The 17930-nt window shown below is 51.8% G+C and overlaps 4 protein-coding genes across 4 annotated transcripts; 2 read left to right on the forward strand and 2 right to left on the reverse strand.

The window, feature by feature from the left end:
* Positions 1–6392: 6392 nt before the first annotated feature.
* On the reverse strand, positions 6393–9254 carry B0H65DRAFT_413836 (uncharacterized protein; the record flags this gene model as incomplete). The annotated part of the gene is made up of 1 exon (XM_062823873.1): positions 6393–9254. The coding sequence occupies one exon, from the start codon at positions 9252–9254 to the stop codon at positions 6393–6395; it is 2862 nt and encodes a 953-aa protein (XP_062686108.1).
* A 266-nt stretch (positions 9255–9520) lies between these two features.
* On the forward strand, positions 9521–11161 carry B0H65DRAFT_449452 (beta-lactamase-like protein). The gene is made up of 3 exons (XM_062825953.1): positions 9521–9646; positions 9741–10613; positions 10689–11161. Exons 2-3 carry the CDS (start codon positions 9929–9931, stop codon positions 11042–11044), a joined length of 1041 nt encoding a protein of 346 aa, XP_062686109.1. The 5' UTR covers positions 9521–9646; positions 9741–9928; the 3' UTR covers positions 11045–11161.
* A 297-nt stretch (positions 11162–11458) lies between these two features.
* On the reverse strand, positions 11459–15118 carry B0H65DRAFT_514751 (uncharacterized protein). Its single transcript, XM_062828648.1, has 4 exons — positions 14709–15118; positions 14580–14635; positions 14417–14521; positions 11459–14364 (listed from the first exon to the last, which is right to left on the reverse strand). Exons 1-4 carry the CDS (start codon positions 14750–14752, stop codon positions 11642–11644), a joined length of 2928 nt encoding a protein of 975 aa, XP_062686110.1. The 5' UTR covers positions 14753–15118; the 3' UTR covers positions 11459–11641.
* A 144-nt stretch (positions 15119–15262) lies between these two features.
* On the forward strand, positions 15263–17109 carry B0H65DRAFT_449454 (DHHC palmitoyltransferase-domain-containing protein). The gene has a single exon (XM_062825954.1). The coding sequence runs from the start codon at positions 15562–15564 to the stop codon at positions 17035–17037; it is 1476 nt and encodes a 491-aa protein (XP_062686111.1). The 5' UTR covers positions 15263–15561; the 3' UTR covers positions 17038–17109.
* Positions 17110–17930: the final 821 nt, after the last annotated feature.

A 17930-nucleotide genomic window follows, 5' to 3' on the forward strand; every position in this document is an offset into this window, starting at 1 on the left:
CCCTAGGGTTTAATCTAGAATTAGTATACCGATTAATATATATCTATATAATAATAATAATAAAGGGTATAAACTAACTAGAACGCAACTTCTTTTATGAAGTTCTTAATATATACTTCGTACTTACGCTCAAAAAACCATTATCGACTACCCTCTTCAATACATTAAGGAGGGTTATTTCCTACTCGTCATTCTACTACTATAATTTCTTAAGTACCCTACTAATAGGGTTCTTAAATTTACGCTAAGAGGGTCACTAGGAAGAGATTATCACCTACGAAGTAGGCACCTAGGAGGCAAATTAACTAAATTATATAAATAGTGGTACTACAGAGGGGAGAGGAATATATACGGGTAGCTTATTGGCTACTTAACTAGCTGTTTGGGAGCCAGCTATTTTATTAGTAGATTTGGTAGTTTTAATCAGTAAAGAGACACAAAGAAGATTACATTAATTATCGACCCATAAATACGAAATGTGGTGCCAAGTATAGAGCTCCACGATTTTAGGACACCAAACGGCATTCTGAAATGGGGCTTTGAATAGGAATAGGGTAGAGCTCAAAATCTCGGCATTTACCGCAAAATTCCGGTTCAGAATAGTCTGTACTATTCCTCTGAAAAGCACTTCAGAGGACCCCTTTCAGAAACCCATTTCAGACGCGCCAAACAGGCCCTAACAACAATTCTATATATCCCGCGGGGTTCTCCGGCCGGCAACTTCCCCCTCTCCTCCTCCGAGTCCAATGCCGCATTGCCGCATCCCGGGCGGCGGGCGGGGGGGCACCCACTGCCCCACATGTCCGAGCGGATAATCCGGCGCAACGCAACTCGGGAACGTCCCGCTGCCCGCAACGCCCGCAACGCCCGCATCGCATTGTCTTTCCGCAATCCGTCCTGCCTGCCTGCCTGCCGACTATTTACGCAGTATGCTCACGGATAGCGGACTTTGCCGGATACCTATTTTAATACCCGAGTGTGTGCATTACATACACATACTACGTACAGCGAATATGGACGGACGTACAAGCAAACGGGATCGGTTTCGTACCGCTACATACGCAGTTGGTTGCGCTTACAGCCCTGATATATATTTAATGCCGTGCTACGGTGAGGCCTGGGAGACCTGATTGCGAACCGCCGGAGCCATGGTCATATCATTGCGGCGCGGGGTGGCAATTCTACCTCTAGGCAATCTGCAAGCCAGCTTTGGTTTGTGATATGATCTGCCGAGTGCCCGTGTCTGCCTACCTTGGATGATGGATGGGAACACTGCGCAGGTCACAGTTCATATTATGCGGATAGGCTTGGTGATAAGGTGATCTTTTGCCTGAAGAGAGCATGGAGATGGGTGCGCCTTGACGCGTGGTCACGGGGAGGGAGGATGACACTCCGTCAGCGTTGTGATACCGGTACGTGGTCATTGCGGTTCAGGACAGACAGTATCGAGAACGAGGACGAGGACTGGACGATCAGGTCCAGAGCCTTGTTGGATGCCTCTAGCCAGAATCGCCTGATAATACTTCGTCGAATGACGGATCTACCGGCATACATACATATGCCACAGGCTACAGCGGCAAAGTCAGCAAAGCATGAGCATGAGCATGAAGCATGTCGATAGCTTCAACGCAAGTAGTCAAGCATCAGTCACACCGCAAGACAACCACCACCACCACCACCCAGGTATGTTGTGTCCGGGGATGTCTTCCTCCGCATGCTACACCACTACGCCGTACGTTTGGAATCCGACCGACGGCATGAACGCCCATTCTCTAGACGAGACGATATGATAGGTATATTTGCGAGATTGTTACCTGACGAGCGCGCCTGAGAGAGAAAATCTCTTCCAAAAAGCTGCCGTGAGGGGAAGCTGCCCGCTACACTGCCTTGGTGTGGAAAAAAGAGGAAAAGGGAAAATGGACCAAAGAGAGACGTGCCTTATGAGCCAATGAATCCGCGTCGGACCAGGGCAGATATGTAGAAGGATTTCGTGAAAAGATGTCGACATCACGCCGCGCGGAGAAGATATACGGTTCAAGAAGCGCGGCTCTGGGCTGGGCACGAAAACGCGGTTAAAAAGATGGCGTCTCGTCTCGTCTCAGTCTCGTCTCGGGAGCCCGTGTAGACTGTAGAGTGACAATGATGCGCGTCAACCCGCGTGGCTTTGGTGATTTGGACGAATCCCGAACTTGGAAAGAGGAAATCTCGAAATCTCGAAATCGCCAATTCGCGAATCTCGTGTGAGGATCTCCGACTCGTCCGGGGTCCAGGCAGGGTTGGATTTATGATATCTTTTTTTACCCCGCGGTTGGTTGGGCTTGGAAACTTCCAAGGATTCACGAACCTGCAGCATCAATCAGGCCTCCTCGGCCTCCTAGCGTAACTGTAACGCGGGGGGTGGCCTATTGGGAGAGATCTACGATGTATTCAAGATACATAGTGATACCCGGACGCGGTGAGGGAAAGGGTCTGGCCTGTCTTTTACGTGCCTTTGCGTGTTGGTGTCGTGTTTTCGGTCACTTTTATCTGCGAGCCTTGCTTCCAGAATCGCTAGCACCATGCGTTCCCCTCTCAGAGGTCGTCTTGGTCGGGCATTGATACAGCTTCGGTTCACGGTGTGCGGCATGTTTTGGTGAGGATCACCGCGGGGAATTGGACTCGGCGTGAATGGTTGTGGATGGAGACTTTTGTCAAAACGTCTGAAATTTGGACACCGAGAAGCGGGGGAGAGCAACATGATGTTATGTATCCCAGTACGAAGGCAGAAGGTTGGTGTTAATTACCGACTTTCATAGACCTTACCATTCTTACAGGCATCTATCTATCTTCAGTTCAAACTTACACCCCCGGCTGTAGGTGACCCGAAATACGTACCCGAGTGTACCTGACCCTGTACATACCGCTATGTACATACATATGTAACGTACGAACGGAAAGACGGGGCTGCATTACACTACATCAATGTGCATCTTGCACATCCTTTCCCGGAACTGCATATTCCATGGTTGTCAGATCATCTCTTTCCATTTCAAGTTCCCAACTCCTTTTTTCCCTGTGTGAAGTTGTGTAAAGGACGAAACCCAAACGAACGAACCAGACAGTCCATCACGCATCTCGCCATTACAAACGCAAGATCCAAGGAATATTCTCACTCCATCCTGACACTTTGGGATTCTTCGGTACCATCCAGCTGGAGCGAGCTGGAAGTGATCGACGATGATCAGACACTCCACTCGAAACACACCGAAAACTTGAAGGATATCCAGGATATCTTAAACCGAGCCAAGGATATTGATTTCCATTACGAATGTCCTTTCCTTCGGGTCAAGTTTGACGAAATAGGCGATTACTTGGCAGTATGAAATCCCGTTCCTCGTTCTCGGCACGTGCGTGTAGTATTGCCCTGCTAGAGCTAGCTACCTAGCGAGGGGCGAGTTCCGAGACAATTTCAAGGCTGACCGTTCGTAGTTCAAGCCGGCCAGTAGAAAATAGCTAACACAGGAAATGACGACTACAAAAGAGTGACTATCCGACTCACGAACCATTCGTTTTCTCTTTCATCGGCGGGTTCATGTTCCATGTGTGTTAAAAGTTCTATCAAATCCCAAAGGAGAAACGAATGCCGTTCAAAACCCACACAACTTCGCCGTTCTGTTCGTTACACATCACATTCTCGAAACTTGGAAACATGAATAGCGGGTTACCTCAGGAACTCAGCTCGGTCTAGTGTAGTTACCTCGAAGGAGCTCGGCTACCTCTAACCCCCCCTGGCCGATCATGATGTCCCATTCAAACATCCCAATCTTGAACAACTTCCGTCGAACCCCGAACCTGTCAAAATCCCCGTTTGCACGTTCGTGATCCGATTACAGATTTGCTAGTTGGTTGGTACATAAGGGGAACCATACATAGGTACCTGGTAACGCCCTCCCTTGAGACTTGCCCGTTCAGATTTCTACGAATACTGTCCAATCAAACGGGTTCTGAACCAGAATGTCGGGGACTTTGGATCATGGATGGATACTGGATGGATGGATGGATGGATGGTGGCCTCACAAACGGAAGCAGGTTTCATGAACTGGTTCGAGCCACCATTTACGACGCTCATTGGTGATTTGGAAGCCTGGGAATAGTAAGGCCTGGGTGATAGAATGGCAAGCACCTCACCTCGTCAACTCGCCGGCTCGCCTCAGCCAGCCGAGACAGTGAAAGGAGGTTGAGCAGCGCAAGCCACTCGACCTATGTACTATCATGACGGGCTCCTCGAAAAGGAGATAGATATGTAGGGCCCGGCACGAACACATCGTGTCGGAGCTGAACCATCAAACCCCGTAGAACCAACCACTCATCAGGTATCAACCCGTCCTGTTCCGTTCTATGCGCGTTGCCGTTACGAAATGTCTTTCATGTTCCAGCATGAACGAGATCCGTTCGTTGTCCCGTTTAATAAAGCCGGAGTCGTCTTTTGTCGATATTATCACTTTGAGAATTCCTCACCTACGTTAGGATGAAGAAGAATTAATTATTGCAATAGCTGTATGCTTTAGTTGTAATTCATTACATATGTAAGGTAGGTAGCTATCACTATCACTATCTCTACCAAGTAATGCAACACCCTCACTCACATTCGGGTTGCTAAAATCTAGAATCAACCAGCCGGTTACACTGCGCCGGCTGGCTGGACAAGCAATTTCAAATAACTTTGCATGGTACCTATGCTATTTGGTTACATACTTCCCCCCCTGAGTTCATTCAGTCCGCAGGCATATTATCGAAAAAGAGAGTTTCTCCAAACCGTTAAATTGAAATTGATGTTCAACCCTCTCATTCCTCCTCCTTGAGACAGACGGTCGACAACATATCAATGCCTATGACTTCAATCCCCAACTAACTGGACCAGATCACAATCCTTCCTCCCACTTGGAGGAGGGAGGCCAAAAGATTCCAAAAAAAAAAAAAAAAAAAAAAAAAAAAAATTGTTCCAGTTACACAACACCCATTATTTTCTATTTCTCCCTTCTCTTCCAATTCTCGAGTCATCACACATCCATCACAGTACCACAACATCCCGTACCTGGCCTGCCACAGCATGCAGATCTCATACATTACATGAGGGACGGCCGACGGGTACCACTTCGGAAGATACGAGCCACGACGGCAGCAGCAGCAGCGGCGGCGGCGGCGGCGGCGGGTTATGTTGCAGGTTGCGTTTGGGGGTTCTCGGGGGTCTTCGAGGGGGAAAGGAGGGGGCAAATGATTGTCTGTTTTGTGTTACTAGTTGAATGGATCGTGGGGGGAATGCTTGTGAGATGTACAAGGTGAAAGAAGGTATTGTAGGAGGAGTGAAGTAGACAGAAAAGATGGGCAAGGTCTGAGAGAGGTCACCGTCGATGATGATGATGTATCGTGCCTGTCTAACGCGTGAAATGCTCCGAGTCCAAGTCTGTCTTATTCCATGGTTATACCCAGGTCTTTGGTGATTACCGCTTGATTTTCCGCTCATAACTCTGCAGACGGATTATTTACAATGCTGTTTGTACTCTTCAACGCTTTCACCATCCCATCTCACTACCTTTCCTTATGGGATCGGACCTATCATGTCCACTTCGCTTGCCCCTGGGGGCTTCTGTCACTCTATTGTTTTTTCTCTTGCTCATTTTGTTAACTCGCTCACTCCTGCAGTGCTTTGCCTGAGCTTTCTGGTGACGGTCGGGTCCTTTCCTCCGGTATGTGCATACCTATCTGGCGACCCAGCAGCGGAGAGGAAACGACTGAAGATCGCATTTGCCTGTCTTAAGCTTCCAGCCTCTTTAGCTATTTTTTTCTGTGAGGAGAGTGTATGAATATAGGCCAGGGTCGACAGATATGAAGACCAGATATGGTGATGCTCAATCTGCCTTTTGGGCTAGCAGTACCACCCAACGGGTATTGTGCACCTGCTACCATGCTGTGTTTGTGGACAAGAAGAAGCTGCTTGCTCAGCATGCCTGAGTATAGCGTGGTCAAGCGACGGAGTCTGCGTCCTTCATAGAGTTGCCCTGAGGGTCGCTTCCTGCGTGCGGGAGAGGATATGGAATGCCGTAACGAACTCGGCTCCCATGGTTATATAAATGGACCGCCGTAGACATCCCGAGGCATAAGTTGACCCGGATGGATGAAAATAACCCAAATTCCCGACCAGACTTCGTTTCCCATCACGATTCCCGACTCCAGCGGGCACTCTATGCCCAAAAACAGTCGCTTGTTCAAGAGAAGAGAACTGACGGAAACCGCGACGATAGTTCGTCTCGTTCATCCTGGCTTAGTCCACTGTACTCCTCCTCGATAGCTTCCAACATGAATTCGTCGAACAAAACGATTGACCCCAAGTAAATAATCCGTTTATCACACCACTAGTGATATGGAATGCAGAAGTCAATCCATGTGCCGAGGTAGTCGAGACGGTTGCCATGTTCCTCTTCCAGCTTCCAGACAATTTCAAATTCTTCGTAGTTGAGTCTGCCCCAGCCGCCACGCTCCTTGGCCTCCTTTTCGGCTAGGTCGAGGAAACGCCACTGAACAAGAGTATTGATTGGAATGTTTGATGGATCTTGCGGTTCTTGGCTTGCGTCGTGGTTGCCTTCTGCCGTAGTTGTGCTGGAGGATGCAGATGGGATAGCGGCGGCATCAGCCTCGTTGGCCCTTCCCTTGGGTGAAGGGTGGTCTTGAGTTTCTCCAGTGACCGAGGTACGAGGCACAGTTTCAGACATGGAGTTGGGTCGAAACTGAGGCAGTGTCGGATCGCAGTAAGTGGAAGCACTCGGTTCGTTGTGATGCATCTCTTCCGCCGCCTCGACAGTTTCAGCGCCGTTGGAGGGCTCTTGATTGTCAGCATCGTGTTGTGGTTCTTCTGTGGGCTCAGCTTCAGCTTGAGAGGTCTCGTCGACACTATAGCCACTAGCCGCCAAAAGCTCCTGCAAACTCTGCTCGGAGATGGGCTTGTCGCCGTCCCGGTCATTGATATCTTCTGACGGACGGAAAAACAGCATCTCCTCGGCAGCCTTCTGGATCATGCCGCCGTCGGCATGTTGCACCACGCCTTTCTCGATAGACTCGAGCAATGGGCGGTACTTGTCGCGGACAGCCTTGGTTTCGGCACACCGAATCGCTATGTCCTCCTTGAACTTGAAGAGCCTATCGAGAAGCTCGTTGAAGGATTGCTGGATAACCTGGTAGAAGACCTCCTTGCCAGCGTCTCTTTCGGCGCCGGGGATCTCCATACCTCCCCAACGCTCAGGGATGCTTCGCGAGGATGTGGAAGGGTTGGATCGAGTGTCATAGTCGTCCCCGTCCTCGGCAAACCGAACTTTTGGGGATGATGGCGAGCGCGGGGAAACCGGTTTGGAACTCTCACCCACTCCATTCAGGTTGGCCAAAATGTCTTGTTCTGGGTCCCAATAGCCCGGAGGCAATGCGCCCTCTTCCTCATCCAGGTAGAATTGTCGTCTCCGGTAGCGTTCAATGAGCCTTTTGCGCACGTTCCTCTCAGCGCGGACGTATCGGCGGTAGCGGGCATCGGCGTCGTCGGTCATCCTCATGACAAATCCCTCACCACGAATGATGTTCGGGTCTGAGTCGTCCTGTTGGGCTCTGGCACGGTCGCGGTGTCCATCCTCTTCCTCGCTCGTCCCGTCATGATCTTCGTCGGGGTCGGTAACAAAGAGGAGATCGTCGCCTTCCCGTCGTCGACCAGTAAGCAACGATGGTAGGTCCTCAATGCGGGCAGGTGGGTTCAGCAAGGCAGCAAAGTAGCGCAGGGACTCTCTGGGCATTCCATTAGCCTCCTGGTTGTTGTATTCCTCCAGGATAGCCGCAAAAAGGGATTCGCTATCACGATTTTCCTGCTGAAAGATGCTCTCGAGCACGGCGTCACGATCAGCTGTGTCGGGTTTGTCCTCATTGACAACGCTGGTGCGTCCGTCCATGATTCGCACATTACCGTTACTGGTAAAAACCTTTCCATACATGGGCCGATCACTATCCGATCTAGGGATAGCACCTTCACGTCCAAAGAAGCTGCTCACAGGATGTCTACTAGAAATCAGCTGCTTGACTTCGTTAGAGCTCATGACCTGATCGTCGAGGCCTTCCAGCATGTCCTTGTGCATCTCCTTAAACAGCACGTAATAGGCGCGGAACAAACGTAGAAAGTCACGGCGGTCCACATAACCATCTCCGTCAATATCGTAGCCATTGAAGATGCGGCGAAGCCTGTGCTTGCTTTTGCGGTAAGTGGTGGCATGCAGGAACTCGGAGAAGCCGATCAGATCATCGTTGTTGGTGTCGTAGAAGGCGAACATGCGGTCGTATAGGAGATTTGGGGCATTATGACGGTTCGAACCAGAAGGCACCAGGGTGCGCTCAAAGGTCTTGCGATCCATGGCCAGGTTGAGGCCGTCTGGGTCCTCCTTCCACTCGGTGTTTGCCAAGAATGTCCATTGCTCCCACAAGGCTTCTAGTTCGGGACGCTCCAAGCCAGTCGACCGAGACAGCTTCGCGATGGCCGCCCTATTAAGCACTCGCACGCAGTTGTCGGGATTTCCGGGGTACCATACAGGCTGGAGCTGTCGGGGACCCAATCTCGGGGCGGGAACCTTGATCTTGTAGAACACGTGTGTCTTGATGTGGAGGTCTTGGGATTCGCAAGTCTCGCAGAGGTCGAAGTCGGCACAGTTGGCGCAGCGGTATCGAATGCCACGGATGGGCACTATTCCGCAAGCGTTGCACTGGCAGCCACGGTGAACGTAGGAGCTGCGCCTGGCATTGTCCTCGGAAACGCGAAACAGGAGGTTGACGATATTCTGGCCGGCGCGGTGATTGGCGTACCCGTCTCCGGGGCCGTTGTCGTTCCACCAGTCGTCATCAGCAATCTGTAGGGCCTGGTCGTCGGCAACAGTCTGGGCATCGGCGGGTTCGGCGTTCGTGTTGGGGTCATCAGGGTTGCCTTCTGCGGCACGAGCGGTAGCGGAGTCTTGAGAAACATCGGAGCGGCGGCGGTCGGGGTCGCGGTCGCGGTGGAGGTTGGGGGCAGAACGTCTACGGTGACGGACGGCATTGCTTCGGCGGACACGACGGGACGAGTCAGGTTCGGGGAGAGACGGGTTGTAGATGCGGTAGCAGAAATAGCCCAGGGAGGCGGCGGCAGCACAGGAGAATAGGGCGACGCCGATCCGGTGCCTGGTCAGCGTCGAGGCTGCGGCACTTGGGTGTTCCATGGTGATGACCGTGATGGTGTTGGGCAGCGGATCATGGTATCATGCTTGGAACTATGTTGTGACAAGATGCGTGGTAAGCGACTGAAGCTTGTCGTGACTTGTGTATGCGGTGTTGAAGTGTTGGTTCGTCTTTCCTTTGGATGAAGAAGTTGGGGAGGAGGAAGTTTGAAGTTTGAATTCAAAGTTCGGAGCTGTCTCGAAGCGGCAGTGGATTACCCCACAATTCGTCAACACACCCCCCCTGCTCTTCCTCCCCACAACCCCATTCTCCCTTCGTCATCAATCATCTTCCTCCAATTCAACGACGAGGCATGGGCATCGTCAAAGACGCCATAGTTTTACTCATATGGTAATTCTCAGAAATGGGAAAAGACTCAGATTGTTTGCTTATTGTATCTTGAACTTTCTTTTTCCTTCAACTCATCAGCTTCCACTTCCACGTTCTCCTTCCACATCCTGACCAAGATCTGACTTACACAAATCAAGACAGGTACTGTGACTTCACCTCCAAGTTGGGAATATAAATCCAAGAACCCTTTTCCCCGCATTGCTGTTGATGGCTAACCTTGAATTCTTTTCTTTGATCCAACATCACAATGTCCCCCTACCCAGTACTCAACCCAACTTTATCTCTTCCTCCCCCAAATCCGGCACCGTGATGCACCCGACCAACAATGCCTTCACCAACCACCACCATGGCCGAACAATATCTCATCTGCACCGCCTGCGGCACCCAACACCCCACTACCGACCGCTCCTCCCTCAAGACCTGCTTCATCTGCGACGACCCTCGCCAATTCGTTCCTCCCTCGGGGCAATCCTTCACCACCCTCTCTGACCTGCGTTCCTCCACATCTCCCAAGTACAAGAATGAGTTCCACCCATACAAGTACTCCAGCCCACAGGAAAAGTTCGAGTCGTCAAAGTCAGACTCAAGCGGGGAGCCAAAGGAGGCAACGATAGACGAGTTAAAGCAGGCAGAACTCATCTCTATCGTGACCACCCCCAAACTCGGCATCGGCCAGCGCGCCATCCTCGTCAAAACCCCCTCGGGAAAAAAGGTACTGTGGGACTGCGTGGCCTTTTTGGATGAGGAGACAGTGAGCAAAATCAAGCAGCTGGGAGGCGTTGATGCGATAGTGATTAGCCATCCGCACTTTTACACGACGCATCTGGAGTGGGCAAGGGCTTTTGGTGATTGTCCTGTTTATTTGGCAGCGGATGATAAGAGGTGGAGGGCGAGAGTGGATGATGCTGTCCAAAGGGAGATTACCGAGGAGGAAACGAGGATTACGAACAAAAAGGGGGAGGATTTGGGGGTTGTGGCTGTCAAGTTGGGTGGCCACTTTCCTGGTAGTTGTAAGTCCAGTCTTAGACCCCTTCAGGTTCTTGATGTGTGTGTGTGTGAGAGAAGAGATAACTAACAAGTTAAAGTGGTCCTCCACATCCCTCACTCAGGCCATCTGCTCACGGCAGACACAATCTTCACCACTCCCTCTGGGCTGTCTAACTGGGAAGTGAATGCCCTTGGAGAACCTCGCTCACGACCAAAAGACACCAACTCTTACTCGTTCATGTGGAGCATTCCCAACCTGATCCCTCTGAGCGCAGGTGAGATTGCGCGTATGTGGGGGATCTTGAAGAAGTATGACTTCAAGAGTACTCACGGCTTGTTTCTAGGCCAGGACATTGAGGATGTTAATGTCAAGAAGAGGGTGTTGGAGAGTGTTCGGATTCAGCTGAGGATGATGGGTCTAAAGGAGCATCCTGTCTACAGTGTATATATCTGACGAGAGGGACGTCAGAGAGTTTCCATGGTGATGTTGGTGTTAGGATTCAGAAAACATGATGATGGTCCTAATAGTGTTGCCCTGGGGACAAAAATATCATTGCAATCGTCATCGCCATGTGCCTTCCCCCCTGAAAGTTCAATAGCAGGAGTCCAACGTGCCTTCCACTGTCCTGCTTAACGGAATCGACTTCCAAACACCAACAAAAAGACATACAACACCAGGTTATTCGCTGGCCGTCACCGAACCAGCTACTAGTCTGGCGGTCACTGGCTTATCTAGGGGAGATCGAACGGGATCCCGAGTTTTTGCCCAAGTGCCTATGGTCGTATGTATTTTACAGATGGCTACAGGTGGAGGAAGTGATTGGGGTTGGTGAAGAGGGGGTTATATACCTTGCTGGAATCATCTTTCCTTCTTGTTCATGATATGCTTTGAGCCACTATCCAATTTTTTTCCAACTCAACTTTTCATCTATCTTTTATACAAAAACATTCCAACTTCTATATCTAATCACCAGTTCCTCATCAACAAACTTCCCTTCCCTCCCAACACCCCGCTCATCAACTCTCCGTCACTACACCAACACCAACACAATCACCCTTTCACCTCCTTTGCCTCCTTCGCCCCAGCCACATATTTCGCCTCATCCCTATCCTCCCGCACAACCCTTCCCCACTCCACCAGTACCCTAAACAAATAAACCTCCTCATCCTCCCTCCTCAACGCGCTCCCCGCCCACTTCGCCCCTTGCTCCGCGATCCACTTGGCCTCCTCCGTCCTACTTTTCAGTCTGACTTCGCGTCCATTAATCATCGCCCCCTTTGTGTTTCCCAACCGATCGGCGGCCGAAGCTTTGCCCTTTAGTCCCGTAAAATAGGCGAGGGTGGCGTGGAGAGAGTGGAAGCGGATGTCGAGCGGGATGAAGTGCAGGTAGGGTTGGAGGCGGGTGGTGTACCAAGAGACAAAAAGGGTGGAGGAGAGGGGGACGGCGGTGCTTTTTAGGGCGGTGGTGAAGGGGATGGAACCGGAGGAGGAGGAGGAGCCAGGGGAAGGGTCGAGACTTAGGAGGTATTGGTTTTGTAGGGGGTTGGGAGAGGGGGGGAGGGTGCTGCCCCTGGTTGTGAATTCGTTGGGGGAATCTTCAGAAGAGGAAGAGGAAACGGAGGAAAAGCCAATGTCGAACGGCAAAAGGAAGTTGAGTAAAGAGGTGGGGACGCGTTCGTAGGCGGCGCGGGAGCGGACTTCGTTTTGGGGGATGAGCATGAGCGTCTCAGAAGAAGAAGAGTTGTCGGAGACCAAATGGACGAGACGCTCCTGGTGGCCGCCGTGGAGGAGCTCGTCTGTCACTTGCGGTGCTTGAGCCCCGCGCCAGTAGAGGGCGGGCGTCTTGAGGTCGAAGTCGCTGGTGTCGGGCTGGGTGTTGGCCTTGTTGAGGACTTCGTCCAGAGTGGGGATGGGGATGAGGATGTCGCTGTAGCTGGAGGTCTTGGACCGGCTGAAGACGGGGACCAGGTCGCGCAGCGGGGGGACGGCGGGCGAGGTGAAGAAGAAGCTGTGCAGGTGGAAGAGGTCGGATTGGTGGCAGATGGATTGCGAGACGGCAAAGTCGCTGAGGAAGATGCCGGTCCCCTTGGAATGGGGGCGCACGCACGAGAGGCAAAAGTCCCGGACGTCCCAGTGGATGCCGGCGCGGGTGGCGGTGCCGGGCGGGCAGGTGAGGGCGGTCATTTCTTGGAATTTGCGGACGGAGATGGATGAGGAGGGTTGGAGAAGGTCGAGGGGCTGAGACGTTGGTTCTTCTTCTTCTTCACGCTTGGTGAGGAACTTGCCGAACCCCTTTTTCTTTGCCTTCTCGGTGAATCTCCTCACGTCCTCCCAGGGGGTGAGTACTCGTGGCCTATCATCCAGGTTGATGGGGAGATCCATGTCGGGAAGGTGTTGTGCAAACTTGTTGGCCATCTTGACCAACTCATCCATGACCATTGCGTGTTCGGAATCTCTGGATAGGCTGTGCGAAGCTGTGCCATTGGCGACTTTGAGCAATGCGATGCCTGGTTCCTTGGCCACCCGCCGAATGTCCTCTCTGATTTTGCTGGGCGAGATTCCCCAGAACGGACGGATATCATGGACCACCTGGTCGAAGTCGTCGATGATGGGTGATTTGTGATCCACGGCGTACTTGTACCATTCATCAAACCCTGGTGGCGGATCTCTCCCTCCGTAGCGAGCTTTGTACTCATTAACGGCAACTGGGAGAAATTTGCTGGCTGCGGCATGAGTCAAGTACCTGTCGTAATTGGTTCGGGCCTTGAAGATCATTGTCTCGATGGGATGTTCGAATAAGTAGTCATTCCTGTTGTTGGAAAAGGCGACGATGGTGGCAGCGATGAGCGAGATGAACATAAGCGCAACCAGGATGGTACGGTGGATGAGCACCACTCTTTGTATGTTGTTGGCGTAAACAAAGATCGATGTACCCAAGCATATGAGGACTATGGCGAGGTATGCAACGCCGTGCATGGTGTTCTCAGCGCCTCCGGTGAGTTTCAGCTTGCCCCATCCAACAACGAGACCGGAGATGAAGGTGAAGATGCCCACAAGAGACAGCGGTGTCTTCTCGGTGGTCAGAAGGCTTGCAGAAACGAACAGGACAGCAACGGCAAAGCCATCCGTAACGACGTCAAAGACATACAAGGCATCAATACCCTTGAAGTGATGGCTTAACGGCACAGAAGGCAGAAACATGCGGAGCGAAGTGTACAGGAAACCGCTGCCGACTGCAGAGGCCAGAAACACCACACTCAGAGATATCAGACGGCTCTTGTTTGTCCTGGCCCAAGCGAGGACACGCCATAGTAGGATCACAATGACGCCGTCCAAGAAGAGACCGAGCCATTGAAGAGAACGGACAAGGGTGCTATTGTCGAAGCTGGTACAGATGTAAGTCGACCTCATGTCCTGTGAAGAGGCGAGATAGGCGCCCAAGGAGATGAAAAAGGTGGAAATCGTGAGGGACTGTTTAGACTCGGCGACCCAGTCCGCAACATCATCCCATGTTGTTCGTCCCGGGTCATTTTCCTCCTCGGGCTCCTTGGTCGAACCCACACGAGCTCGTCGACCTGGTAAGAGCTCATAGAAGAGGATTACCAAAGGAAGAAAGGCCTCCACGCCTGGAGACGAACACTGCAAGCCCGCCGTTACCCGATGGAACAGTTCGAGTCTAAAAATGATGGCTGCTATGAGAACTGGGAGAAAGTATCGTCGTGGTCTTTTTGGTAGGCTGGCAGGAGCAGGTCTCAAGGAACCCCCCTCGTCATCTTGTCGAGGTCAGTATCGTTGTTGATGGACCGGAACTGGTTGTCGACTTACCGAACCTCCCGTTGGAACCTGGAAGCCATTGCCAAAAGTGACTGGCAGCATAAGAGAAAGCCCCGGCTGTCAACAGGACTAATATAGATGAGACTCGTGGTTGTTCTGTTGCATGTGTAAGTAGGTGTCCGTTGTGTAACATGTTGTGAGTACTCCCACTTACCAATTAACTGGTGACTTTCTATACTATGACCAAGCCAAAGGAAGGAAGCTACGGCACTAGGAATAACAAGTTCCAATTAGCATATGTTTGTTCTATGCATCTTCATGTCGGCATCAAGTCTCAACTCACCAAAACGCCGAGAGCTGTGACCCTCCAGTCGCTCCGGACGCCATGAAAGCTCAAAGGGGTAACTGTTTTCTTTACAAAAATCCAATGTGTTTAACGAGAGGCTCGAAGTAAAACTCTATAGTACGAATACTAGTAGGTAGGGATATCTTCAAAAGAGAAATAATGCTATCAACCCATGCTCTCCCAAGTGGCAACAAGCTGACATGACGATAGTATGAAGGAAAAGGAAAAGAAAAGGACCTCCATGACTAGTAATAGCACTCCGCTGACAGAGTTCACGGACTGAATCTCAACTCAGCCCCTGTTTCCATCGCCAATAAGATCTCCGTTGGGTGGCTCCAGAACCCTGGGATAAGCCTGGAGTTCGGGGATAATGACCCCCTTTTTTTCTCCTGACATCTGCCTGCCGGGGCGGCCGGTTGTTGTGTTGCTCTTGCTGGGGGAAGCTGCTAGTAAAGGGTACCGACGAACTGCGTGTTAGCAGGCCCAAACGAGAAGTACCTGCTAACAGCTTAATTACTTGCATCGGCTGCACCTCTGACGTTACCGCCACTCCACCATCCGCGGCTCCCCAACGTTCCGTTACATTCCCAACTTCAACCCGACGTTTCCATCGAAGCCTCCACTTTGTAGAATCCGACCCCTTCTTCCATTTCGGCAGCCTCGTGGTTTCCTTTTTTCAGCACATTTTAACTTCTCGACACTCGTTCAAACACACAGCATACTTGTACAAAATTCTTCACAATTCACAAAAGAACCACAGCTTCAACTGACTAATCCCACCCGATACTTCCTACCAAAACCACGGCCGACTCTCAACACCACCCGAAGACACCCCACGAACAATGTCAAGATGACCAACATCCAAACCGGCCCTACCACCCGCGGCCTCTCACGCTTCGCCATCCCCGCCGTCTGCGGCCTCATCACCTTCCTCGGCTACTACTCGCAATACCTCTTCAACACCAGTCCCGACCTCGCTCCCGGTCCGCTCACCCGTCGCGAATCCATAACCCTCAACACCCTCCTCGTCTGCCTCTGGCTCACCTACTACCAAGCCTGCACCGTCGATCCCGGCCGGTACAAGTTCCCACCGAAAGAGAAAGAGGAGGATAACAATAACAACGATAATCATATCACAAGAAGAGGAGGAGGACCCCAACAAAACGCAAGATGGTGCAAAAAGTGCTCCGCCCCCAAGCCCACGCGCGCCCACCACTGCCGACACTGCGCCCGCTGCATCCCGCGCATGGACCACCACTGTCCGTGGACCGGCAACTGCGTTTCCTTACAAACCTTCCCGCACTTCCTGCGCTTCCTGGTGTACACCAACGCCGCGCTGGTCTGCTTTGCCCGTCTGCTCTGGGCCAGGCTGTACTACGGCCTCTGGGACCAGCGGCACGTGCCCGCTTACCTGGGTCCCAGCGTGGGGGCGCTGCTGGGCTGCACGATGCTGAGCATCGCGTGGTTTGCGACGCAGTTCGCGCTGACGGTGTTGCTGGTTACCACGGTGCGGAGCTGGATGCTGGGCAAGACGATGATTGAGGAGTGGGAGGCGGAGAAGCACGAGGCGCTGTTGGCGAGGTCGTATGATGGGGATGATTACTGGGGCGCGGATGGACACGGTGGGTTTGTGCCGGTTAAGGTGGAGTTTCCGTATGATAATGGGTTTTGGACAAATATGGCGCAGGCGATGGGGACGAACAACTTCTTGAGGTGGTTCTTGCCGGTTGGTGGGGGTGGGCCAAAGATCAGCAATGACACGCCGTGGAAGGGGACCGGTTGGGAGTATGAGGAGAATGGGTTTAATGATCGGGTGGGCATGTGGCCACCGCCGGACCCGGAGAAGCTGCGTAGGGAGAGGGCGGGTGCTGGAGGAAAGTGGCCGGGTGCTAGGGAGAATTTGGGCACAGGAAAGCCGGAAGTCGAATACTACCGGAGTTCCGAAGATATGAAGGCTGCGTTTAAGAGGAGGCAGCAGGAGGATTTGCGAAGGAGACAGCAAAGGAGACAGCACTCGTCTGAAGAGGATGAGATCATGGCTGAGTTGGAGGAGGATGAAGGGTACGAGCAGCGCTCAAGGACACGCTCACCACCGCAACAGGGTAGGACATGGATGAATAGCGAGGGTGATACGCTGTGGGATTATGGTGTTGATGTGGACGAGGAGGAGAGTTACGGATATCCAGGCCAGGGAGTCTCCGAGTCAGTACCGCTTGTCGGGACGGCGACTGGATACGATGATGACCAAGGAGATGAAGACGAGGACGTGCCCCTCGCTGAGCTAATGCGCAGACGCAGAGTAAGAAGCAGCGAAGGATATGAGTGAGGACCAAGAGCAAATATGCCATACTAGCTTTATAATAACCGATACCCAATGCACATATTCTTTTTTGGTCAGCCCCAGTGATCTTGTTCTGGTGGTAAATTCTACTTGTTATCATCCTTCTCATGAGCCAACAAATGAATTCTCCAACCTTCAACTCAACGCCATGATAAGGCATAACAGATGCCTCGCATCGGCATCGGCATCTGAATCCCCAAGGACCTGCATGATGTCATGTCAAAGATGGGTTGAACTGCCGGAGACTCGAAGTTCAGCTCATGTTCAGTTGACAAGTTGACCCTGCGGGGTAACCCCCACATAATGAATGTGGGGTAAAAGGGGGCCGGGGAACATTATCCCGAATCCAATTGTTTCCCCAGAAACAGAGTCGTAGGGCATCACAGCCCCCCCTAAAACCGCCACTGAAGCCTGAAGGAGTCTAACGGATTCTGGGAAATAATAATGTACATCTTGAGGGGTCGACGCCGTGTTTGGCTGTTTATTGATGATGATCAGGGACCACGTGCTTGTGCTGTTTTTCGTCGTCAGGTTGAAAAATCTGGGCTGGACTGACTCAAAACAAAAATCTCCAGGAGGCTGAAACTGATCTGAGACTCTCTCTCTTCCTTCTCGTCTGTTCTTGTAAATATTTCGTTTGTTCTCATCCTTGGAAAGATCCCACTCCACCACCAACACCACCGCGGGTTTTTGTCAAGGGTTCGGAGAACGACTTCAACGGCTTGCCAAGTCTTGAATCTCTGAGCCGCGATAACCGCTTCGTGTTACCTGACCTGCGAGAAGTGAAGGACATCAAGTGTTGAGAGGATCGAGAATCTCATCTGATCTTTTCTCTCTCACTCAACAAACTTGGATTCCTTTTCATCCCAACTCAAGAG

The sequence above is a fragment of the Neurospora tetraspora genome, assembly GCF_033439725.1.
Source record: "Neurospora tetraspora strain CBS 560.94 chromosome Unknown B0H65scaffold_1, whole genome shotgun sequence".
NCBI classification, from domain to species: domain Eukaryota; kingdom Fungi; phylum Ascomycota; class Sordariomycetes; order Sordariales; family Sordariaceae; genus Neurospora; species Neurospora tetraspora.